Here is a 27,355-nt window from a genome sequence, read left to right as displayed (position 1 = left end):
TTTAGCCATTAGACCTTGTGTATTTAAGCCCTCATGTTTGCCTTGTTCCCTTGTCTAGTATTGTTCCCTGTACCACTGTTAATAAGTATGTTCAAGTCAAGTCCTTGTTTGTTTTGTTCACTTGTAATAAACTGCACTTGGGTTCAACTGCAAGCTTGCCTCCAGTGGACTATAGTTACAATGTGACACTGAAGATTATTTTAAACGGTAATAATATTATTACACAATATTACTGTGTTTTTGATCAAATAAATGCAGCATTGGTCAGCAAAAGAGACATTTAAAAAAAAAGTGACCCCAGAATTTCAATGTTTGGCTATTCCTGTATTGCAGTTTATATTACTTACCCAGAGCATGTGCTATTCTGGACGGTGGCTCTACATCATCCTGAGCTCTTCCATCTGTCAGTAGTACTAAAACATGAGGGACTTCCTGTCTCATACCCTGAGACTCCTGAAACATCTCCCTAAGGACATAGCTGATCCCACGACCTACACACACATTCACAATCAACACATTTTAGATCAGATTGCACCCTAATATGTGCCATCAATGATTTCTATCTTTAAATGTGTACATAAACCTGTTTTTGTGTTGCCCCCTCCATAGTGGACTTCTCGGAGTGCTCTTAAAACAGAGCTACGGTCTTTATGAGTGTTAAAGTTGAACTCAATCCGGGGCTGATCACTGTAGTGAACTACTGCTATCTAAGGCAAGTTAATGAGATGGTTCAGTCCACACATAGAGCAAATGATTGAGACTATTGATTCAGTGCATGACTAAGACAGAATGATACCGAATTACGTGTAGCATTTTTACTTTAATATAGTGCATTAGCATGTCCTACCTGTGTTCCTTTAGGTCCTATAGAGGGGAAGTAGGTGACGGTTCTGAACAGGAAATCCTTCAGTTTGCCAAAGTTATTAGTACCAATGCTCCAGGATTCATCAACCAGAAACACGATATCTGCTTTCACCCTGCCACACACTAAAAGAAAGATTCATTCACACACAACACACAATTCATTCACACGTTCACATAGTGCAGGTTTACACTGTTTCGAGTGGGTAGACAGTGTTGTAAAATTTCTACTTTTGGAGATTAATTTAAAAGGATTGTTCACCAAAAAATTATTCTGTCATAATTTCCTCACTCTCATGTTCCAAACCTGTATGACTTTCTTTCGTCTGTGTGTTTTGTCCACACAATGGAGGCCAATGGCCAAAAAGGTTTGGTTACCAACATTCCAACATACCAACAATAATTTAGATTATTTGATTATTTATTTAGATTTTTTGATTTCATATTATTTGAAATGTAATAATCGAAATAATCAAATAATATAAATAATATAAACATCACATAATATATAAACACCGATCAGGCATAACATTATGACAGGTGAAGTGAATAACACTGATTATCTCTTCATTACGCCACCTGTTAGTGGGTGGGATATATTAGGCAGCAAGTGAACATTTTGTCCTCAAAGTTGATGTGTTAGAAGCAGGAAAAATGGGCAAGAGTAAGGATTTGAACGAGTTTGACAAGGGCCAAATTGTGATGGCTAGACGACTGGGTAAGAGCATCTCCAAAACTGCAGCTCTTGTGTGGTGTTCCCGTTCTGCACTCTGCAGTGGTCAATATATATCAAAAGTGGTCCAGTGTGGTCCGATCAAACAGACGAGCTACTGTAGCTCAAATTGCTCAAGAAGTTAATGCTGGTTCTGATAGAAAGGTGTCAGAATACACAGAGCATCGCAGTTTGTTGCGTATGGTGCTGCATAGCCGCAGACCAGTCAGGGTGACCATGCTGACCCCTGTCCACTGCTGAAAGCGCCAACAGGGGACACGGAGCACTATGCACTATGGGAAGAAGACAAGCCGACGGAGGCAGTGTGATGCTTTGGGCAATGTTCTGATGGGAGACCTTGGGTCCTGCCATCGATGTCCTCCCTTCCATGGAAATGGTATTCCCTGGTGGCTGTGGCCTCTTTCAGCAGGATAATGCGCCCTGCCACAAAGCAAAAATGGTTCAGGAATGGTTTGAGGAGCACAACAACAAGTTTGAGGTGTGGACTTGGCCTCCAAATTCCCCAGATATCAATCCAATCGAGCATCTGTGGGATGTGCAGAACAAACAAGTCCAAGATCCACGGAAGCCCCACCTCGCAACTTACAGGACTTAAAGGATCTGCTGCTAACATCTTGGTGCCAGATACCACAGCACACCTTCAAGGGTCTAGTGGAGTCCATGCCTCAACTGGTCAGGGCTGTTTTGGCAGCAAAAGGGGGACCGTCATAATGTTATGCCTGATCAGTGTATTAAATATATATTTTGGTAATTCATTGGAAATTGTACTTAGAAGCTTTACATCATGTGAAAACAATTATTAATAGTCTATTTGTATGGTATATTTCAGCAAACTGAGCAGTGTATTTAAAACTGTTACAATGTTAGAAAGGGTTCTTGTTTTAAATTTCACATGCATTTACAAGTCTAAAAAGAAAATAAACTACAAAAATCCTGTTTTATTCTAAGGATCACTGAGATGGCGGGAAAATGTCATGAAAATTGTTTTGCATAAAACATTTGTATAACCCCCCCTTTAAAACATAACTTCAGCAGCAGTTTATACATTTTAAGAGCAAAATATTGATTTAAACATGATTGAGACAAAATTTGAATGACCTGGTCCAGGTGGGGGCGTCTCAACATAGAGGCTGCTTTGGTCATTTACTGTGGTAATTCTGGTCAGTGCTGAAGCAGTTTGGCCGATTGTGATCTGAGGCCTCACTGCGAGTCTCTGAGTGGTAGTGGGTGTGCTGGGGGCTTTGACCACTGGGGTGTGAGTGTTTCTGGTTGTGGTGGGAAGGTGCATGTCATTGCTCTTGGTATTAGCGGAGACAAAGGCCGGCGTGGAGCTCTGGACAGGAATGAGATGAGGAGCTCCCACTGTAAATTGAGCACAAAAAGTCTTAAGCTCTTTGCCTTTAGTATACACCATTAAAAAGTTTGCAGTCAGTAAATTTGTAATATTTTTGAAAGACGTATAACTTAATGGATTCCTGTGATGGCAAAGCTGAATTTTCAGCATCTTTTGATCTATTCAACAAATTAAATTCATAAAAAAAAAAAAGTACTGACCTCAAACATTCGAACGGTAGTGTTTTAAAAATACATACACTTTCCTACATAGTGAGTTTCACAAACTTGCATAAATTTTCATTCACTAATCAGCATTTTTGTTTTCCAGTCAAGCATGAACAGAGAAAATAATTTACACCAGATGTGTCTAACACATCAATCATGCCTTATGATATGATATGTGTTATGATGAGTGATTCGCATTTAAAAATGTAAAATGCTAATGATACTTGCAAAGTTAAGGCCTTACAGATCCTTTTAGTGATGGTTGTGACTGGACCCTCCACTTCCCCATAAAGTGGTCTGATGGAAAAGATGTAGGTTCTGCCATACTGGAGACCTCGGATCTTATAGGAGGTGAAGCCAGAACTCAGCAGATCAGTGGATATGTCCACCTCTACACAGAACATGAAGGGAGGCATTTGCATTAGGACAGAATAATGTCACCATTATTGTGACCAAACAGGAGTGGGAAAGTACAAAAGTCCATTGTCTGCTAAATGATAAAATAAATGACTCAAAATACATGAGATATGTCATAATGTCATAGAACATTTTTAGCTTTCTCAGGATGACAGCCTTATATGTGTCAAAAGCTAAAGATAAGTCCACTTTTAAAACCCTCATAACCTTCATGTTCACGAAAAGGACACCCTCATTAGAAGGGTTGAATTTGTTGACGTCATTGCGAGAACGGGAATGAATCACAGATCTCATCATGACATTATCTACGCTGTCTATTCTCTTCTTTTTTGTGTCTCGCATATCAGACAAAATGGCTTTTATTACAAGAGCTTATCTGAAATTAATTTTTCCCTGCCATTTACCAACACTCATTAACAAATAAATTGTCATTCTCCTTGTTCTAAACCATCTGAGCATTGTTAGAGCCTAGATTCAGGTTTCAGCTATGTCAATAAATGGTATATATTATAATAATATATTATATATTTAAATAATCTATAATGCAATTTGATTTTATACCATTTTTTGTCATCCGAATATCAGCCAATGAGCACGTCCCCATTTTTAAAATGGATTAAAACATTTGTTGTCGCTGTCAATATACTGTATATTAAATATACTATCTTTCAACCACTGTACTGTATATGGATATCATAGTTGACGTCATGTTCATAAGCTATCCTTTATTTCTACAGAAATATTTCTGTGTGAACATTTAGGATCCTTTTTTACACAGTCTGGATGCTTATGTTCCTGACCTGATATGTGTCTCCAGGACAGAAGGTATCCAGAGGCTCCAGTCACGCTGGTCCAGTTCAGTACAGTGCTGTGGTCGGTGGTGTTCAGAGCACTAAATCCAGTCACTTTGGGCAGATCCACTGTAACACACCAGCAATTCTTCTTCAAAATACTTGCATTCGAATGCTTACTGTTGTAAATTTACATGAAAACAAGCAGACTCACAGGTGCGGGCGGTCACCATTACTGGGCTTCCCTCTTTGCTTCTGACCACTGCAGACACCTGGATCTTATAGGCAGAACTTGCAGGCAGATCAGTGATAGTGAAGGACGTGGCAGAGGAAGATAAAACCTCACTCTTCTTCGCTCCACCTAAAAGAAAAGACACAGAACAGCAGAGTGAAGATGATGATAATGTAATGATAATGGAGCGTAATGAGGGCTGCCGGTGCCCACCGTGAAAGGGGCTCCAGGTGATCTTGTACCCAGTGACCCCTGGTGTTTTCTTCCAGGCCAGTTTAAAAGAGCTGGCGCCAATGTCCACAACTTTTACCTCCCGAACTGTCTCAATCAGCTCAGAGTCTGTTAAAGAAGCTGCAAAACAACATGGCACAACAATTAGTGACACCAGGTTTGATAAAAGTCACTGAAATATCTTTATTATTTAAGAATTGTCTTGAATGATTATATCCATTGTAGGATTGTATCTTGAAGGATTATAGTCCAATATGTAAGACACATTTAAGTAATAATCTTACGGTGATGTTATTTTATACTCATACATCTATATTTGTTTTTGCGTTTGTTTAAGTGAACTGTACCCACATCATTGTGAACTGTGAAGATGTGCTGATAACAGTGATGCTGACAGTGAACCACTGACACCCACACACAGAGCTTCAGTAAAAATACTGTTCTATATTTAGCGGTGGTCCTAAAAATGGGGGCTCAAACATAGGAGCTGTCAGTCAATCTCCTGAAATCCCACAATCCCACTGGAACAATGGGCGGAACATCTCCATATCCCCGAACCCTGACTGTCTGAAGTGCTTAATTAACTGAGCAGAGGTTTCTTCTCAGGGCTCTGATAAATGACTATCAACCAGTTGTCATTCGAAGAAGACACAGAGCCAAACTGAGCAGTCCAACCAGACTGAATAGTTCAAGAACTGTTAGTACAGCTTTCCTACAGAGTAAGTGGAACAGAAAAAAAAAAAAACACTGTGGAAGACTTAGCATAAATCTTAGACTTAGCATAAGTCTTAGACTTAGCGGACAATACTAAAAGGTGCAATATATATTTAAAAATCTAAGAATACCAGTATGACGACCTTGTAACTGTGAAAAGCCAACTGTGGGTTGAGAAAGCAAAAATAAGAGTGTCTTAAAATAATATTCCAATTTTCAAGTTTCAGGTATGTTGATTACGACATAAAACCATTCTAACTAATTATTTTCTTTAAAAAAAAAAAAGAGAGAGAGAGAGAGAGAGAGAGAGGGGCAAAAATCAAAGTTGCAGGGAGGCATTTACAATGGCAGTGAATTGGGCCAATTTTTGAAGGATTTAAAAGCAGAAATTTGAAGGTTATCATTTTAAATCAACTTTTTTACGTAGATTTAATTTTACGATTTATGGCGTTATATTGTCATGGCAACAAATATGTAAGATCAGATATCACTTTAAAGTTTATACATAAAAGGTAAGTAAGTGACTTTTCACACTACAGTCATGTTAACACGCATATTAAGTCTCTATATTATTGAGAAAGTATTTTAACATTTGCGAATGTACCCCATTGTAAATGCTTCACTGTAACCTAAATGTTTGCTTTTTTTTTAAAGAAAAGGTGAAACAATTTGCTATTCATTTTTGTGGAAATCACAAACTTAACTTGTACTGAACTCAGGATATTCCTTTAAATGAGTGTTTGGGTGTCTTGAGACAGAAGGACAAATCCAGAAACAATCCAAAAAAGGTTGAATCAAATACACGGTTATTCTTCCATGACAAAAACATATTTTTTCCTGCATATCTGCAAATGAGTTTATTGTTGTAAAAAGTACCTGTTTGCTGTGAGAGGGTGATGTCTGGCCCTTCTGTGTTGCTGTAGAGAGCGTGAATGCTGACAGAATACAGCGTGTGTGGCTGAAGACCAGTGATGCTGTGCTGTAAAACGCTGCGGTCAAGATAACGACTCTGAGGACGCACAAATTCTGAAAGCAAAAGCACACGCACAACAAAGAATTATAATTTGATGGGCCTTATTTAAACTTAGTGGACACATTTGCCAGTGATTTTGAGTTTTTACCTGAACTCCAGGTGAGTTTGTACTCTGTGGCCCCTACAATAGGACTCCATTCCACATCGATGGACGAGCTGGTATATGACGTTACTTTAAAATTTGACACGTATCCGAGAGGTGCTGGGGAGCAGAACGCATGACATAAGACCCGACCAATAAGCTGCTCCGAACACTGCATGTGTTTATCAGGATGTGTTTATCAAGAAAACAGGAGAAAGTTCCAGGTCACTCACAGGTTCTGAATGTAGCGGTGATGCCCGGACCAACCACAGAACCAAAGAGCACGTAAAGAGAGAGCACATACTCGGTGTCATGGGCCAGATTCTTCAAAACATACTCAGTAGTGCTGCCATTCAGAGCCAGCTGTCTGGGCCGATCTCTTCCTGTGAACTCTTCACATAAACACACACAAATACATACAGTTTAAATAGATAAAAGAGTTATGTATAGCATCCAAAATATATAGTAAGTAATAGGTACTTGCATATTATATATACACATTTTCTGGTAATACAGAAATAAATGTTTTTAATAATAAAATAGTTGTGTTTGAGTCCTTCAATTGTCCTTAGTGTGAAAAGATGGATCTCCAAATCATACAGTCACTGCTGGAATGGGTTCAAATATGCAAAGATGTTGGAAAACTGAAGAATCTTTGGGACCTGGAGGATTTTTCTGAAGAACATTGCTCAGGACAAACAAGGGACTCAAGAATAACTATTACAAAACAAATAAAACAGCCGTGGATCATCCAGGTAACCATACAGTATTGAGAATCAATGGTTCATAAACTTTTGAACTGGGTCATTTTTATAAATTCAGCTTTTTTTTTGTCTTGTGGACTATTCAATTCAATTCAGGAGGCTTTATTGGCATGACAAAAACATACATTTTGTATTGCCAAAGCATTAAAACAACAGAAAGTGATTTCTAACAACTGAACATATTCAGAGATAAAAGTAGTAATGATAGGACTAAAAAAATAAAAAGTCCTGAATACATTTTGGACTATATGTAAACATCTTTTATGTAAAATATCTTATTCAGGACAGTACTAAATACAAAAAAAATAACATGCATTTTGTGTGATCCCTCTTATTTTGTTAAAATTATTCACATTTCCACAGATTCGGCAAGGGGTGTGTAAACTTGAGCAAGACTATATATATATATACACTCACCTAAAGGATTATTAGGAACACCATACTAATACTGTGTTTGACCCCCTTTCGCCTTCAGAACTGCCTTAATTCTACGTGGCATTGATTCAACAAGGTGCTGAAAGCATTCTTTGGAAATGTTGGCCCATATTGATAGGATAGCATCTTGCAGTTGATGGAGATTTGTGGGATGTACATCCAGGGCACGAAGCTACTGTTCCACCACATCCCAAAGATGCTCTATTGGGTTGAGATCTGGTGACTGTGGGGGCCGGGCCATTTTAGTACAGTGAACTCATTGTCATGTTCAAGAAACCAATTTGAAATTATTCGAGCTTTGTTACATGGTGCATTATCCTGCTGGAAGTAGCCATCAGAGGATGGGTACATGGTGGTCATAAAGGGATGGACATGGTCAGAAACAATGCTCAGGTAGGCCGTGGCATTTAAACGATGCCCAATTGGCACTAAGGGGCCTAAAGTGTGCCAAGAAAACATCCCCCACGCCATTACACCACCACCACCAGCCTGCACAGGGGTAACAAGGCATGATGGATCCATGTTCTCATTCTGTTTACGCCAAATTTTGACTCTACCATCTGAATGTCTCAACAGAAATCGAGAATCATCGGACCAGGCAACATTTTTCCAGTCTTCAACTGTCCAATTTTGGTGAGTTTGTGCAAATTGTAGCCTCTTTTTCCTATTTGTAGTGGAGATGAGTGGTACCCGGTGGGGTCTTCTGCCGGTGGGGTCTTCTGCCTCAAGGTTGTGCGTGTTGTGGCTTCACAAATGCTTTGCTGCATACCTCGGTTGTAAGGAGTGGTTATTTCAGTCAAAGTTGCTCTTACAAGGCATTTTCGCCCACAGGACTGCCGCATCCTGGATGTTTTTCCCTTTTCACACCATTCTTTGTAAACCCTAGAAATGGTTGTGCGTGAAAATCCCAGTAACTGAGCAGATTGTGAAATACTCAGACCGGCCCGTCTGGCACCAACAACCATGCCACGCTCAAAATTGCTTAAATCACCTTTTTTTCCCATTCTGACATTCAGTTTGGAGTTCAGGAGATTGTCTTGACCAGGACCACACCCCTAAATGCATTGAAGCAACTGCCATGTGATTGGTTGATTAGATAATTGCATAAATGAGAAATTGAACAGGTGTTCCTAATCCTTTAGGTGAGTGTATATTAGATTTCATGTTTCATTCTTTTTTTTAAATACTAAATATCGCACACCTAATTTAGCCTCTCTCGCCCTGTTTCTCTCCCTTTTCTCCATAAACTCAGCCTCAGACTCATCTATATGTATGTGTCAGAGCGTGTGGTATGAGTCACAGAGCACTTCTTCATCAGAATGTTCTTCCAGGCCGCTCTTTTGAAGCAGGGGCCCGCAGCCCATCATAATGACAGAAATGTGCCGCTTTCAAAGACTCTTCTTTTGGAGGTGCTCAGAGGTGACATTGATTCCTTTCTCTCACACATAGCCCCAAACACACACACACACACACACACACACAAGTCCTCCTAAACACACAGATAAAGTTGACGGCATGAGTCATGAGGCAGCACAGCGACACCTCATGTTGTCACCAACCTGTCGCTTCCATGAAAAAGAGACTATAAATCAGAGAGCGAGAGAGAGGGGAAATGAAAGAAAAGTAGCGACAAAAAAGAGAAACAGACTACAAAGTGAAATTAGGAAAGTGGTGCATGGCCAAGTTCAAGACAATGAGATCCTAGGAGAACAGGCACTTTTTAAGGTACCTGTAGTAGGACCCCAGGCCAGTCTGTAGCCTGTGGCTCCAGGTACAGCGTTCCACAAGGTAACAGCGCTGCTAGTGCTCACCGCAGATGCTCTCAGGGTCTGTACTGCACTGCTTTCCACTGAGAAAGAGAGAGAAAGAGAGAGAGAGAGAGAGAGAGAGAGAGAGAGAGAGAGAGAGAGAGAGAGAGAGAGAGAGAGAGAGAGAGAGAGAGAGAGAGAGAGAGAGAGAGAGAGAGAGAGAGAGAGAGCATTATCATCTTCCTCCATGGTATCCCAGCAAACAGGGAACATTCTTGGAACTTTGGTTAACATTAAGAAGGTTCTCTCAAAGTTATGAACAAATGTTCTTCCAGTAATGTTAAAAGAACATTCATTCAGAGTTATAATAATGTTATCAAAATGTTAGTACAAAAACATTATTTATACATCTTTGATGGAACGTTTTTATTTCTGAAACGTTTTAGTTGGATGTTCATATGGTTTTTAAATGTGACTGCTTGTTTCTGAGAACATTCAAACGTAACGTTCCCATAATGATTACAAAATTATAAATTGGAATGTTCCCTTCAAAATATTCATATTTACACATATATAAATATATAATTACTGGTTTATGTAACATTTCCTACTGTTTTTAAGACATCTTAAAGGGATGGTTCAACCAAAAATAAAAATTCTGACATAATTTACTCACCCTTAAGTTGTTCCAAACCTGTATGAGTTTCTTTTTTCAAAGATACAAAAGAAGATGTTTAAAATAATTTATGTACTCACACAGTTGATGGTAGCCATTGAATTCCATAGAAGGAAAAAAAATACTATGGAAGTCAATGGGGACCATAAACGGTTTGGTTACCAACATCCTTTAAAATATCTTCTTTTGTTTTCAACAGAAGAAAAAATCTCATACAGGTTTTGAAACAACATGAAGCTGAGCAAATTACAAAATTTTCATTTTTGGGTGAACTATCACTTTAAGACCCGTTTAAATCTGTTGGCTCTGTCTAGCTGTTTTGGAAAACAAGGATGCGTCCTGTGTGAACAGCCCCTTAAAGTGCCCATGTAACACTCACATGTCTTGGCTTTTGCAGAGATAACAGGCCCTTCAATGTCCACAAAGATGGGGTTGATAGTGATGGTGTACTCTGTGCCAGCATGCAGGCCCTGCACCATGTAGAAGTTAAAGTTGTCTCCTAGGTTCACATTTTCTATGTGTCCCTCTGCGGAAATAGGCACACATTTATATTTATGTTTCTAAACAGGCCGTATTTAATATCAAAGCAGCTCAGTGCTTGTTACCTAATGATGACCAGGTGAGTCTGTACCCTGTGGCACCTCTGACAGACGACCAGCGGGCTTGAACTGTGTCTGTAGTGGCGTTCTGCACCAGCAGTTGATCAACTGGGACCAGCTTCACTGCAACATCCAGAAAATGATAAGTGCACAGAGTTTTGAGTGGGATCATAATGCATGACAAGAATCATGAAAGTTTTACTGCAGTTATTTAAAGGATTCTTCTTGAAGAAGTGTGATATACTGCCATCTAGTGGTTAAACCAGCAATACACATCATAATTCTAAGACAAACAATTTAATATAAAATTGTCACTTTATTTTATATATATATATATATATATATATATATATATATATATATATATATATATATATATATATATATATATATATATATATATATATATATATATATATATATATATATATATATATATATATATATATATATATATATATATATATATATATATATATATATATTTATTATAACCAAAATTTATTCAGACAGCGACATTTTCTCACATTATCACAGTTTATTCGCTATAGTTTAGAAAATGGTAATACAAAATGACAAGAACTCCATTGAGTTAATCAGAACAAATTAATCTTGATAAAATAACTTTGATAGAAAGGTGTGTAATGGATTACAATCAACCAATCAGGCAGCTGTTAAATTCAAATACCCAATTCCATAATACCAATTGAGGTCAACCAATCACCAAGCAATGCTTCATTTTGCTCAGTCTGTGGTGTAAAAGGTCACATTAGCAATTAAAGGAAAAAACACTTAAGCAAAACATGGTCAGGTCAAAGTGTCTGAATATTTTTGGTCCCAAATTTGTATACATTCTACTGGTAGTCCATTGTATGAAGAATTTTTGGGAATAATATGTCCTTATTTCGCTATCCTCACTTACATAAATTAACTATAGTGTCCAGCACCCACTAGTAAAAATGATATCTGGTGTCTGAATAATGTGTTCTGGTGACTAAAATATCTTAAATGATTGCAAAATACTTTCATGTCTAATGGGTTATTACATTTGTTTCTAGTGATAAAATATATTTACGAGCTGTTTATTCATAAAATATCATTAAAATTAAACATCTATAAAACTAAATTAATTAATTAAAAATAGATTCATAAAAAATGCCATGATGGTACATAGATATGGTGATTATTTATATAAAGATTCTGATATCATCATGATGACACACTATTATTTTGGAAGGGCAGACTTGTGTGAGTGAGATGAAAATATGCAATAAAAGTAAAGAAACAGAAGACAGGAAAAAAGAAAAAAGGAAAAAGACTTACAAGTTTTTCCTGTGATAGATACGGGCTCACTGGGACCCTCTGGGTAGATGGAGTAGATGTTGACCTTGTACTGTTTATCCTCTTCTAAAGTGTCAATCACGTGAGAGGAGATGTCGCCCATCAGCATCTGCTCATAAATAAGCCCGGGTCTGTCCGCTGAGGAGGAAAAGATGCTAACACTTTAGTTTATGGTTCAATTCACACTATTAACTAGTTGCTTATAAGCATGCATATTTATTGGCTGTTTATTAGCACATTTTAATGCCTTATTCCACATGACCATATTCTACATCCCTAATCCTACCTAATACCTAAACTTAACAACAACCTTACTAACTAATAATAAGCAGTAATTAGGAGTTTATTGAGGCAAAAGTCGCAGTTAATATAGTGAGAATTGGACCATAAATATAAGTGTTACCGAAAAGATATAATAAATGTTAATATGAGAATGCATATTAAGTCTCAAAATGTCTGTTGGTTACTCACTTCTTGGAACATAGATTTTATATCCATCCACTTTTCCAAGCGGAGGCGTCCATCCCAGGCGTAAAGAGAAAAGTCCTTCTTCAATCACACGGAAGTTTGCAACCGGTGGCACAACAGCTGAAAACAAAGCGAACGTATGAATGCTGGGATACTGCATTCAGACGATGGGAAAGTTTGTGTACAAATAAATAAGATCATTCATTCAAAATATATACTGTATATGCATGCGCTTTTAAAGTACATTTATCATGTTTAGAGACATTTTTGATTTACACTTGTAGAAAAAAAACGCTCTATATAAGAAGAAATGATTGCGAAATACTTTCATGTCTAATGGGTTATTGAATGATTTCTAGGTATAAATGAGGTTTACAAGCTGCTTAATTCATAAAATATTGAAATTAAAAATGAATTTCAAACTAAATTCATGAAAAAGCCTAAAAGGTTCAATAAATGAAGCACTTGACATTGCAACATGTTCCTGGATCAACAACATTCCAATCAACCAATCAGATTTGAGGGATAGTTTACAGTTTATGATTAGGTAACCATAGGCGCTTCTACATGAGTGTAATTCACCTATCATTTCCCTCTGATTTTAGGGATAAGTTGTATTAAGTTGCAAAATATGTTGATCCAGGAACATGTCTTACTTAGAAAAATCGAGTTGACCCAGAACACTTTAAGGTTCAATATAGAGCCTTTTTTTCTAAGAGTGTATAGAGTTTGACACGCACTGGTTTCTGTGATAATAGTGGCAGATTCTCCGATGCGTCCGGGGTAGATGGCGTATACAGTGAGAGAGTACTCAGTCTTAGGACTCAACCCGGTTACTGGAGTACTACTAATATCTCCCTTCAGATCAATCTGAGATAGAGAGAAAGAAAACAATATATTCTGAACAAACCATACACATACATACACTTGCAAATAAATGATACAGCTTATTGCCACATATACAAAACTTGTCCATGTGCAGCCTTCCATCTGCTGTGCTGCATGGGGTGTGCATATGGACAGGTGAGTGTGTCTAACCTGTCTCTGCTGTGCTGGGAGCAGATGGCCCTTTGGAGACACAGGGGTGATGAGCAGCCTGTAGCCGGTAACATCTCCTGTGGCCTGACTCCAGGTCAGCTGCAGAGAGCTGTAACTCAGCTCACTCACTTGCAGATCTTTAGGTCCTACTATCCTCTCCACCACTACAGCAGACAGAACAAAATAACATGATAGAATGAGCTCTTTGCTGAGCCATAAATTCTTAATGTTACTGACCAGTTCTACGTAGCAACTGTTGCCAGCTGCTACATCATCAGACAAAATTGTGCTCTTTACTAATATTTAAGATCTGTGTGTTTGTGAAGATTGTGGAAAGTAATCATAAATACTGTAAAACGCTGTTGCCGGGTCACTTAGTGCCACAAGTGAGAGGATCGGGTGTGTTTTTCTTTTTCTTTTTAAGATCTTTACATTGAAAATATAGGTAGATATCTTTATCATAAATCTTGAGAGGTTCAATCTATTGATCAAGCTATCAATATCAAGCTTGTCAAGCTATACAAATATATATGACATCACGTGTTGGCGTTAGGACATTAGTAACATTACTAAAAATGTTCACTAAAATTGGAGCAATAGCAACTAAACAATATCACAGTACCAAAATGAAAGTGTTCAACTGTCAAGTTTAATCACTTTTAAAAGAAAGGGTCAGGGTTCTGTCACTTCGGTATAGTTTATTCTTGGTTTTGTGACAGAGCCCTAACACTCCTATATTTGTCTTGTCTTTGTGTGAGCACATGGCGTGTTATTTTGTCTTTGCTGGGCATGTGCTTGTGTTTGTCATGTTTGGTGTGAGCACATGGTTTGTGCTCTCCTGTCCATTGTCTAACCCCGCCCATCTTGTTATCTGATTATTGGTTCATTTGCCCAACCTGTCTTCTCTCGTTACTCTCTTTTGTTGGATCCCTATTTATTCTCCGGAGCTGAAACCGAAATCGCCCCCTAAACCCTCATTATTCCCTACGTTAGTCCACTAATACAGTTCTCTTGAAGGAGTGAATGAAAACAAGTGCGTGAAGTCGGACAGCCATTGAGTGTACATCGGCTGTTCACTTTGTCTGGCTATCACCAGACCAAGCTCAGTCCTTTAAGATTGAACATTGGTCTGGGGAGTCTGCTCTGTATTTTCTACTGCAAAAGAGGCGTGATCAACGGGCATCGTTCAAATGACTCTGTACGCAATTGGATAGTCCTTCAACCAATCAGGGGTGCGTTTCCCAAAAGCATCGTTAGCCAACTATGGTCGCAAGTTCCGTCGTTATCAACATAGTTCAACCAGTCTGCGTTTCCCGAAACCATAGTTCGAACAAACATTCGCAAACAGCATCGCAAAGTTGAGTGGTTGGAACGACAGCTCTCGACCTGTGGATTGAAGAATAGTTTCTTGTTTGCATGACATATGGACTTAATAAATCACATTTAGTACAATCTATATCTTTTATTTAGAATACATACAAATGTAATTTATGTATTTTAGTTTGTCAAGAGATTTAAAGCACCTTTTTTTGAAGAGTGCGCATGTGCGAACGTGCTCTAGTATGTAAGAACGAGCCTATTTGAATATGGAAATAAAGCAAAATAACTGAGAAAAATAAGAATAAGTCCTCAGGTGCCATGTCCATAATTTCAAAATAATTAATTAAAAGCAGTTATTACTCCACCACTTGCGAGACATTAACCAACATGGTTGAACGATCAGATTTGCGACAATATGGTTTCGGGAAACAGTCGTGACTAGCTAGTTGATTTCTTCAACGATGCATCGTACTATGGTAGTTCAGCAGTGAGTTACGTCGTTGTATGGGAAACGTACCCAAGACCAATGATCCATCGTTTCTCTATCCGTGATCGCGTTAAACCCTCCAATAGCAGGTCAGGTAGATAAGCCGGTTTGTGATTGGTCCCCGCAAATTTGTGACAGAAGCTGGATAAAAATGTACAGGTTTCTAGCCTGAGCTGCAGGGCGAAATCAAATCGCCGGCAGATTGGGCTGGGTTTGCCCAGTCTACTGTACACTTGTTATTGTGGTGCAATGTGGGATTGAATGAGTGTACTCAATAATGTCCACTATGGTTTCGGACACCACTACAAATGACTGTCCCCTCAAATAATGCCCTATTTGAGGGTATAGGGGGCGATTTTGGATTCAGCCCTTGTGTTTGCAGTCCTGTGCTGGATCGTCATCACCTGTTACCTATCGTTTGTGCTTCGTGTTTCCCTGAGTCTCAAGTCAAGTCAAGTCTTGTTTTCCCCCTCTGGGTTGTTTCTATTTGTTTTTGTTTTATATTATTACTAATAAAGCCTATTTCTCCTGCGATTGAGTCCTCGCTCCTTTCATCACCCAAACCCTGACAGAAAGGGGTTAAAAAGACAATATTCAGTAATATTTTCAACTTAACTGCACTGACACTATTGGATGAGAACAAAATTTGAACGGAATTGAGCTATATAATGACACTCTTGCCTTTTGTAGAGCTGCTTAAAACTGAATTGAACCCCATTCATGATTGTAGTTTTGTGAAATTAATTGTAATTTGGCCTTTTAAAATAAATAAATGAATGTCACAGGCCAAGTAAAATTAAAACCTATGTAATTTATGAGTGCGTTTTATTGAAAATGAAAGGGTTCATGTAAATCTCCCATTTATTACAAATAAATATATAATATATAAAGCTTGTCTACACGAGCAACAGTAACCAAGGAGGGCAGAGTTTAACAAGCAGGCTAACTGTGTTTAGATAAGCTTGGTAACAAAACAAAAAAAGTTAATTAGCAAAACTTGGTAATTTTACCAGGTGGCTTTTGTTTAACAGGTAGTGGGGGTTCTGAAGCGGTGAAGCAGATGCGGCGAGAGAGTTTGGGCAGCAGGTGCTCGAGGAAGGAGAAATCTGGGCTGAGCATCAGATGTTCCTCGTGGGGTTCTGTAACGATCTTCTTCAGCTCAGACTGATCGGTGTTCCTCACCCCTGAAGAACACACAACACACATGGGCTTCAACACAGATCTACCTCATTTCTTGCAGATTATGGGATCAAGGCACGTTGCAGGCCAAACTCAAACCTTCATCACCCATATGATCACCACGGCTATTCACTTACCACTATGCCACAGCTCCAAAGTGATGTTTTACATTTTTTATAGCATGGAGGCCTGTAAGGCGCAGTTAATTCATAAAAGGTGTGTGTGTGTGTGTGTGTGTGTGTACACAAGTGATCCTCATGTGTCTCAGACCCATCTGCAGTCTTATCAGAGAGTGTATTGGCTGTAGAGTGATGATGGGAGAACGTCACGCCGTGTCGCTTTGCTGTATACATGTGTCTCATAGATGTGTCAAACGGCCTGATCTCTCTGGGAAAACTGATTAGAAAGGCAGGACACGGTGTCAGTGTGTGCATGAGTGTGTGTGTTGAAGGGGGGCAAGGAGGAATGAGCTTGATGAAAAATTACAGCAATTAGTTGGCCACCGGGTAATGAGCCATAATTATTTCAGCACTCTGGTCGTCAAAACAGAAAGCGCGTCAGAAAGTCAAGGAAACGAGGCTGGCACACACAAACATACACATGTTTTATGTCTTGGTCTTGGCACATTCACCAATATTACATTCAGCGTAAATCACTCCACTATAGTTACTCTGAGTCACACGTCAAAATATAAAGGAGTGAAACTACAACACATACACACACTCTTGAATATGTAGTACTCTCCGTAGGAGTAATGGTTTTTATACTGTACAAACCGTATATTATATCCCCACCCCAACCCATCACACAAAACTTTAGGCATTTTTTGAATAAAAACAAAACAAAACACCATTTGGTTTTTTTTAAGCCATTTGGTTTACAAGGATACAGGAAGTGTCCTCGTAAACCATGTTCACGTTGCAATAACCATGTCATTATACACATTTCTGTCCACATAAAACACATATACCTGTACAGATACACACACTTTTGACATAAATAAGCACCAAGTCTGAAAACTCACCCACAGCAAACAGTGAAATCCCACTGTCTGTAACAGCTTTAGCTGGACCGTCCACTGGATCATCCGATTGGCCATGAGTGATCAAAACAGCAATCTGAGGCCAGAAAGAAACTTTATATCCCAACAGCAAAAGTGTAAAACACTCACATATGTGCTTAATAGCAAATGAAATTATGCTAAAATTCAAACAATTTAAAAATTACCCTTCGTTTGTTTAAGGTCCTAATGTTGGAAAACAGTTTTCCTTTTTTCCCCCATTTAATTTGAGGAGTGAAATACAAACTTGACATGTCTATTGTGAGATTTTCCTAACTACAAAAATATAAATTCAACACAGCATACTAAATAAGTAATAAAACTGGGTCATACTTGTAGATCCCCCTTAGACATGCCTGAGGCTTTAAAAAAAAAAATCACAAATCTTGCAAATTTCAAACATATTAAAGGGTAAATCTCACAAAGACTATTGAGAAAAGTCCTGTTTGTATAAAACCCCATAGAAAAAAAGGTATAGCACTTTATTTTACAGTATGTGCATGTATAGTGTACTTACATGAGAAAGTACTGAGTAATAAGGTAACTATATGGACTTAATATTAGGTTTAGGGTTAGTGACTAGTTGTTATAGTAAGTACTTAGATGTAAAACAGAACTATCGGTGCTACCAGGAAAAAAAAAAATTGACATATAGAAATTTAGGCCTACATTTAGGACTATTACCTTTTTTGCATTTTGACATTTTCAGGACAAGTAAGGATTTTTTACACACCAGTTTTCACTGTAATGAGTAACCATGTACTTTTACTGTTCCCATTATTTTCATTACCGTAATATATAGATTCCTTTTTTACTGCATTACAAAAAAAACAATACTGTTATATAATCTGTTTATATTTAAATCATCATAAATGTTATGTATACTTTACAAAAACCTTTACAAATATATTTATCTTTCACATTACAGTGTCTAAACAGCTTTCATGAAATCCACCCAAAAGTGTGAAATTGTATTAAAGGACTCAATCTGCCATTAAGAGTATCACGCTGATACTGATGCCCTTGAAAGCACACAGAATGAATTATCATCTCATTGCATACATAATTCCCCAACCGCAGCAGATCCAAACTTGCAAAGTCGCTTACACTCACAAATGAGTATTCTGAAAAAGAAACATCTCCTGGGTCATCTAAAGTTCACCGCATTGGTCGAGCCGAGTCTGGGTTCATCTTTATGCACCTTACACTATGTCATTACAGTATGCGAAGAGAGTTTTAATAAAAGGTGAAATCTCTGCAGTTCATTATAAACGCTCGTTTCTTCACACCAGGTGCTCAACGGCAAGACCAGCAGCTGTGTGCAGTTTGGAATCCTAATCAAGCCCTAAATTAGGATGGGTGGGACACTGCGGAGCAGAGTGTGTGCACTGCAGCGCAGGACGTGATGTCCTGACAGAATCAATGCAGTGATTGCGGGAGCAGCTCTTTGAGATATAATTAGTAGGTTGTTATGTGTGTATGTGACAGGATGTTTGAAAATTTAGCATTTTAATACTTTGCAGATATCACTAAGATGCAGTATTCTGTCTTAAGACAGTGTCCTAACCAAACGAGGTGCCATAAGATGCCAAACAATGCAAGCTGTGAACATGAACATGACTGGTTTCAATTTATGTGCCATCATGCTGGGTACACTCTTAAAAATAGATCCATGAAGAAACCTTATAGTCGGCATTAAACGGAAGTTGCGATAGTCTTTTTCCCCCACTTATTGTGACGTATATCCGAGTGATTTTTTGCTATTGCTGTGATCTCATGTGAGTGACAGGTTGTCCCTGTCCTCGTCGTAAGAGAAGATATGTCATTAGGTGTGTCCGACTTGAAGCCGTGCTGCGCAGACCGGTCGGTGTATGACATCAAACTACCGCGAGTAAAGCAAATCCGTATGCTTTTGAATTGCTCTTGCGGTATTTTCATGTCATACACAGATCAATCTGCGCAGCACAGCTTCAAGACGAACAAACACGTATCTTCGGAACACAAATGAAGATACTTTTGGTGATAATGAAACGTTATTACCACTTTCAAGGCCCAGAAAGTTAGTAAATAAATACATTGCTTAAATAGTCCATGTGACTCCAGTGGTTCAACCTTAATGTTTTGAACCGTCAAGAATACTTTTTGTGCGCAAAAACCCCTAAAATATCGACTTAATTCAACTATTTCTTCTCTTCCGTGTCAGTCTCTTATGCTGTTCACATGAGTATCACGACGCATGTGTGTGATGCTGACGCAGGAGCCGGCCAATACTGAGCTGGCGTTCTGACGTAGAACGTGGAAACGCTGCACTGTGTTTTTCCACTTTTTTTTGCTCACAAAAATTATGTATGTAATGTATTTACTATCTTTCTGGCCCTTAATAGTGGTAATATAATGTTGCAGTCTACGTAGGGGTCAGAAAGCTCTCGGATTTCATCGAAAATATCTTAATTTGTGTTCCAAATATGAATGAAGGTCTTACGGGATTGAACGACATGAGGGTGAATGATTAATGACTGAATTTTCATTTTCAAAAGAAGAATCGTCAATTTTGATTTCATGGTGACTTTAAAATCCATAGAAACTTTACATTGCACAAAAGGTTCTTTATAGTGGAATAAGGCTCTTTAGATTTTTAAGAATAAATTGGTTCTTTTAAGAACTGCTCACTGAAAGGTTCTTTGGTTCTTCTATGGAATCGCTGCAAAACAACCTTTTGAATTCTTTATTTTTAAGAGTGTAGCCAGCCCCACCCACTTTGAAATGTCATTGGTCCATAATCCTGACCCTTATATAAACATCCCATATCATGCTGTGCAGCAGTTTCAGGGTCAGTGTCGACATACAAATTGTCGTCATCTTTAAGTGTGAATTACGGCACTTGAGAGGCCCTAAAATTTAGAGTAAATATGCAATAGTGCATACAATTTTAAAATCTCCCTTGTGGCTCCAGGGTTTGGTTGTGTGTGAACTCGTCTTTTGTATATTTATATGTAGCTCTTTTGATGCAGCTTCAGTGCCAACTTTACAGTACAAAGTTGGTCTTTTCCTCACACAGATGGGAAGAAGATGTTTTGAAGTGATTGTGATTGAAGTGTCGCACCTTTGGGGAGTTGTCTCTGATGATTGAAGGACTGAACACTGACTCTACGAGGAATTCCAATGCCAGGCCGGTGCGGCTGCTGCCTCCCTCATACGGCACCTCCTCCACGGCTCTGAGCACTTCCTCCAGAGTCGAATAATCCGTCACAGCTATACGCATCCTGAACAAGGACACAACCGGATACATATGGACTATTCAAGCAGTTTATTCATGCTTACTAAGATACAAGGTCGAGCATGCAGTATTCACACATGCAGCACATTATTTGCATACAGACCTGGGCAAGTCTGAATAGACAGTTACTCCAAAGCGAATGCCTTCCTGTCCAACTGCACTTCCCTGGAAGGCTCGGATGATGTCCGCTATGAACTCTTTGATCTGCTGGAAGCTGGTCGGACCCACTGACCAGGAATCATCCACCAGGAACACAATATCAGCAGGCATGGCTGTACGACATACTGAAAAAGAACAAGGGAGATTGATTTTTGACACATTTTCCTCTTTTACCATGAGACTGTCTTAACTTTTTATAAGTGAGATTGTTCTAAAAGATGGCTAAGACTTCATATTATGAAAGTTTCACCCCACAGAAAACTGAATCGGATCGACAGCAAGATTTAATTTCATAGAAGATCAACAAACACAACCGAGGGTTAGCCCAACAAAAAGCCTTGTCTTTTGCAAGTCTGATGTACTTTGGCTTTGTTTTGAAGGTAAATTGGAGCATTCTGGAAAATGAAGGGTTCTTCCTTCATGGGTCATAAAATCAAAGTGCAATTAATAAGTATAGTATTTGATTCTATCAGCATTAGAAATTCTCTTAATTTAACTGCATTTTAGTTATACTTAGTATGAAATTTAATTGCAGTTTTGCATCATATTTCAATAAAACTTCAGGAACTGACTTTACATTCTCAGTTCAACTGAACCATTGTAACAGAATGGTCCAACCTCACTCATGTCAAGGCTTTCTTGTTCACACCCAGCAACAACACGTGCATTCACCATGAGATGGCAGTGTAGACTCAGAAAAAATCTGATTTTCAAAGCTATTTAATTTATGCCTAGTGATCTGCACTTTAGAAACCCCATTAAACAGGAACAGCTACAGACGTAACCTAAAGTCTAGTCATCCAATGTTTGTGTTATGGTTTGATATGCTCTGCAATTTCAGAATGCATTCTGAGCTTCTTTTCCAGTAGTGTACATCCTTAAAATAGATCCAAATAAGTATTTGATAGGTGCGAATGTGGCCTTGCTTGTGAGGTGATTGCACAATCATCATGACACTTGTTACGGCTGGCACTAAGTGTACTGCAGATGTCCTCTAAGTCTGACATTTCTTTAAAGATGAACTCTTTTAGAAGCTAATCAGTACTAGATTAGACTTAATAGTAGCGGACAGTGGGCAGAGAGATCTCAGAGAAGATAGTTTTACACACCCACACCTGAAAAACCAAAGGAGACATGTACATCTCAGGCTTTTCAACGGCTCTAACTAGCTCATGCCTTGAAATGCCCCCTCCCCCACAGACGCTATTATAAAATCAAAACACAATAGAGCTCTGGAAACAAAAGTATATGCATTAAACGCCATGATGTTATTGATCATCTGGCAGGGACTACATAAAAAGTTCAGTCTCATTTCCGTAAAAGTTGCGGGAGTTGGGAAAAATCTGTGCCACCCACATCAAAAGGGAACAAACACTGCAGGCTGTAGTGATTTATCACTCATATACAGCATTCTAAGTGAGAAAAATGTTTTAGTGCAAAAGGGAAGTTCATCCCAAGCAAACTTTAGTGGTCCAGTGAGGATGCTCTCTGCAGTCAGCGCTGATGGTCCAGAGGCATTCAACCAGTGGAAGAGACGAGGACAGACGGACTGGAAATATCTGAATTTGGCAGATGCTCTCTCAGCCCAAGCATCTTAATTCAGGTGAAAATACATTCAGTATGCGGCACATAGTGATTTTGCAGAGTTAGATGTGTTGGGTCCACATATTTCGTTGATCCTGGAACAGCATTCCTGTCCAAAAATGTCCTAACCCTACACCTAAACCTACCCCTACCCATAAGTTATCCCTAAAATCATAGGGCAAAGATAGTTGAATAACACCCATGTAGAAGACGCACCTAATGCTGGTTCTAAGCTTACGCTTGGCATAAACTGTAAACTTGTCCTTCCCCAAGCAATTTCACGTTTAAAAGATGTCTAATAGCCACCCAACAGCCCTGACGTCTAGGCTAAAACAAGGCACAATTTGGGCTGTCAGTGAAAATTTAATAGTCTAAACAAACACCTTGTAACCTGTTAACTTTGCTTACATGTTGGAATATCATATCTCGCAAGTTATTTTGACAAAAAAAAGACAAATTCAAGGTTATTTTGGCTATAAGTGGGTTACTCATAGACAGGCTATATTGAAATGATGACTATTGCTTGCTGGGTCGTTTCTGATTGGTTGATTGGAATGTTGTTTCAGGATAAACAAAGATGTTGATGCAGGAATATGTTGCACTTGGTGAAATCACATTCTGCCAGTATACAGCATTTAACATTTTAGATAGATTTTAGATGATAGATAGATAGATAGATAGATAGATAGATGGATGGATGGATGGATGGATGGATGGATGGATGGATGGATGGATGGATGGATGGATGGATGGATGGATGGATGGATGGATGGATGGATGGATGGATGGATGGATGGATGGATGGATGGATGGATGGATGGATGGATGGATGGATGGATGGATGGATGGATGGATGGATGGATGGATGGATGGATGGATGGATGGATGGATGGATAGATAGATAGATAGATAGATAGATAGATAGATAGATAGATAGATAGATAGATAGATAGATAGATAGATAGATAGATAGATAGATAGATAGATAGATAGATAGATAGATAGATAGATAGATAGATAGATAGATAGATAGATAGATAGATAGATAGATAGATAGATAGATAGATAGATAGATAGATAGATAGATAGATAGATAGATAGATAGATAGATAGATAGATAGATAGATAGATAGATAGATAGATAGATAGATAGATAGATAGATAGATAGATAGATAGATGGATGCAAAGAGGATTACACTAAAATCATCTGCTGCTAGATTAAAATCATCAGCCTGTGAAGATGATGCAGCTTAACACGATGCGACTTAAAAGAGCTCCATTTAGTGCTGAGTCAAAATCCGTAAAGAAATAAGGTTATTAAGCAAACATTTGCTTACTTTCAAAGCAAATGTAACAGACTGACAGGCCATTAACATGACAACAAAGCCCTGAAGGCAGTGAGAAGTGACTACCTGTGTATTTACAGATATAAGGGTTGATTGCTGGGTTAGATCCGCGTACATTTAACAGGTTTTCGACATAAAGCAGGAAGAGTTGGTGAGAGAGTACAAGGATGTGACCTCAGAAAGTGCATTCTTTCCATTTCATAGTCAAGTGTCTGTCACTGCAAACAGCCATTTTGAAGAGGTGTGGAAAATTACAGTGTTTCAGGGCATTAGTGCCTCAGTCAGTAATTGGTCCTGACAGACTCCTCTAAAACCATCCTGCATGAATTCAATATGTTTCACATTCCTGTTCTTTCTCACTCTCTCCCCCTCACACACCCACAGCTCAAGGTGAAACAGAAACACACACACACTGATTTCTTTGTAGACAGCTGAGCTGAGCTGAGCTGATGGAAATCAGAAAGGGGTACAATGATTTATCTTAAAATGCTCAAACCAGAAGTATAATGCTGCAGGAGGTCTGCAGATGTACCGCAGCAGAACCTGCTGACTCAGCAGGACACATGTGCAAAGAACTCTGTGTTCACTTCCACTCCACCTGCACAGCCTCTTCAGGTGAACTGACACAACACATGGTAATGATTAAAAAACTTCCAGCAATCACTATTGCAAAATAATCTCATACAACAAGAAATTCTGTAATGGTTTGAACTGTGGGTTCATCAAGGACATTTATATTTTTGGGACAGGACAGTGACAAGAAGCTATCAACGAGATATGCGTGAACAATTAGGATCGCTTTAATATCTTGATTCTCGATTATTTGTCATAGACAGCAATATGATAAGTAAATTGAAAAAAAGAGGGAAAATAAAATAACATTGAATAGGCAAAAAGCATCAACATTTAAGGAACTGTTTAAGTATTCAACTAATAAATACAAAAAATTATATTATAATAACGAATTAACTAAAAATATGATAAATAAAATAATTGTGTTAACCTTTTTACTTTCCGTTGTCTCACTTTAATAACGTAACGGATAGTTATGCATCAGCATTTGTCCGGTCCGACTTATTAACTTGCATCTAGATTACATATCAACTTTAAATTGTTTTAAAAACATTTTATATGAAATTGTAGAGTGTGAAAGTAAAAGAAATCTCAATGTACACTCTAAAAAAAAAAGGTTCTATATGGCACCGAAAATGGTTCTTGGCTCGTAATAATAGGGGAACCTCAATTTTGGTGCTTCAGTGGTTCTTCAGCGGTTCTTCAGAGGTTCTTCACTGGTTCTTTGACTAAGGTGCTACATAGCACCGCTAACTAAGGTTACACCGCTAACTAACTAACCGCTACCATATACAGAACATGTTAAGATATGGTGCTATATAGCACCAAAACTGGTTCCTCTAAGATTACGACGAAGAACCATTTTTAGTGCCATATAGAACCTTTTTTTTTTAGAGTGTATGCAATGGATATGCTAGTCAAATCATGCAGTAAATTAAAAACATCAGATGTCTATGTTTCTTTCATTCTTTGGGAAGTTTTCTTTCTTTTTAGTTTAATTCAGGGGTGTCCAAACTCGGTCCCGGAGAGCCAATGTCCTCCAGAGTTTCCTCTAGCTCCAGCTTGCCTCAACACACCTGCTTGGAAGTTTCTAGTATGCCTAGTAAGAAGTGTTTAACTGGGGTTGGAGCTAAACTTTGCAGTCGGGGCAGTCGTGGCCTAATGGTTTGAGAGTCGTACTTGTAACCGAAGGTTGCGGGTTTGAGTCTCAGTTCGGGCAGAAATTCACTCTTCGCCGCGATTTTGATTGACAGGCAATCTGACCAATCACATCGCCGAATCTGCCGGTTTGTCCGACAAAGCAGTCAGGAGAGCTGGTAGATTAACGTCGGTGGACTTGAAAGACGGTGTTTACTGACGTCTTTCCACGGTTGAAACAACATTTATTTTAGTGTTCATTTATGTTAATTTGATGCTTATCAATGAACTAGAAGGAAGAGATGATCGGTTCACGAGCAGCTTTAACTGAGGCGCTACAGCGAACACGACACATTAAAGAGTCACAAACGGTATTTGTTGTTTACATTACTTTACAAAAAAATGACAACATTTTAAAGTTGAGATTTTGTTTCATATCAAAAGTAACTTGCTCTGCCCTGTCTGTCGGCGTGTTGTCAGTATCCTCTTTTCTCTGTGATGTATTTTCTTTACGTGAGAACGTGTGTGTGTGTGGTGTGAGAGCACCATGGCTTGTCGGACATAGCAACAGTAACTAAAGGGGGTGGGGTCTTTGCGAACGGTCAATTGTCGGTGGGGGGAGTGAATAACCAGTGCTCTCTTCCACCTTCAATACCACGACTGAGGTGAGACACTTGAGCAAGGCACCGAAACCCCCAATTGCTCCCCGGGCACTGCAGCAATATGGTTGCCCACTGCTCTGGGTGTGGGTTCACTACTGTGTGTGTGCACTTGGGCACTTGCACTGGTTGAATGGGTTAAATGCAGAGCACAAATTCCAAGTATGGGTCACCATTAGCCACATGTCACCTCACTCACTCAAACTTTACAGGACAGTGGCCCCCCAGGACCAGGAATCGACAACCCCTGGCTTAATTCACATCGTTCACATCCAAACACAAACGGTTGGATGTCATTCTTGCGTATTCTTAAGAGTCACTTAATTTTAGTTTAGCATTTAATGCTTGGCAAATGTTCATTTTGTACATTGCCTGCAACCTTTTCGGAGTGTGATTGATTGAAGGGCGGGATATTGGCAGTCCATTGGGGACTGAAGAGGCCCTATCGCATGTAGATAAAGTGTTAGTCAGCAGTCTACCTTCAGCCTCTGCAGTGGCGCTTTGATAGGAGAGAGACAGGGACAAGAGGAAGATCCATATGCCGCAATATCCCATTCTCTCTCTCTCTCTCTCGTCCTCCGACTTTCTCTTTCGTTCCCTGTCCTCCCCCTCTTATCTCTCTGCCGGCAGATCCTCTTCCTTGGACTGATGTCCTGAGACGCACTTGTTCTCCGCTTTATTTAGCTGCTATGTTCTCTCCCTTTTATCTGTAAGACAGAGGAAGAGAGAGATCGGTATCGTCAAACATATGCATATACACACATTCAGAATAATCGTTTTGATCTATTCTGTTAGCAGACTCAATGTAATCGCTGAATCTTTGCTGAAAATCGGCTGTATAATCCTGCAC

The 27,355-nt window shown here is 38.9% G+C and overlaps 1 protein-coding gene across 1 annotated transcript in view; it reads right to left on the bottom strand.

Moving 5' to 3' along the window:
• col7a1l (collagen type VII alpha 1-like) overlaps window positions 1–27,116 on the bottom strand; it is a gene marked incomplete at its 3' end in the record, with an annotated part of 75,007 nt that extends 47,891 nt beyond the window's left edge. Inside the window, exons 1-23 of the mRNA XM_079816479.1 lie at window positions 26,985–27,116; window positions 21,150–21,330; window positions 20,873–21,032; window positions 17,734–17,827; window positions 16,541–16,714; window positions 13,724–13,887; window positions 13,426–13,555; window positions 12,689–12,805; window positions 12,200–12,355; window positions 10,883–10,999; window positions 10,657–10,803; window positions 9,583–9,702; window positions 6,888–7,046; window positions 6,661–6,774; window positions 6,416–6,565; window positions 4,808–4,945; window positions 4,577–4,723; window positions 4,372–4,491; window positions 3,399–3,545; window positions 2,693–2,956; window positions 848–987; window positions 584–707; window positions 348–491 (exon numbers count right to left, since the gene is read on the bottom strand). Coding sequence (XP_079672605.1) covers window positions 348–491; window positions 584–707; window positions 848–987; window positions 2,693–2,956; window positions 3,399–3,545; window positions 4,372–4,491; window positions 4,577–4,723; window positions 4,808–4,945; window positions 6,416–6,565; window positions 6,661–6,774; window positions 6,888–7,046; window positions 9,583–9,702; window positions 10,657–10,803; window positions 10,883–10,999; window positions 12,200–12,355; window positions 12,689–12,805; window positions 13,426–13,555; window positions 13,724–13,887; window positions 16,541–16,714; window positions 17,734–17,827; window positions 20,873–21,032; window positions 21,150–21,330; window positions 26,985–27,060 — 3,283 coding nt within the window. The 5' untranslated portion in view covers window positions 27,061–27,116. The remainder of the gene's footprint in view (window positions 1–347; window positions 492–583; window positions 708–847; window positions 988–2,692; window positions 2,957–3,398; window positions 3,546–4,371; window positions 4,492–4,576; window positions 4,724–4,807; window positions 4,946–6,415; window positions 6,566–6,660; window positions 6,775–6,887; window positions 7,047–9,582; window positions 9,703–10,656; window positions 10,804–10,882; window positions 11,000–12,199; window positions 12,356–12,688; window positions 12,806–13,425; window positions 13,556–13,723; window positions 13,888–16,540; window positions 16,715–17,733; window positions 17,828–20,872; window positions 21,033–21,149; window positions 21,331–26,984) is intronic.
• Between the last annotated feature and the right edge of the window lie 239 nt (window positions 27,117–27,355).

Source organism: Gobio gobio (genome assembly GCF_949357685.1).
Source record: "Gobio gobio genome assembly, chromosome: 5".
In the NCBI taxonomy this organism is placed as follows: domain Eukaryota; kingdom Metazoa; phylum Chordata; class Actinopteri; order Cypriniformes; family Gobionidae; genus Gobio; species Gobio gobio.
This window is presented reverse-complemented; position numbering and strand designations above follow the sequence as displayed.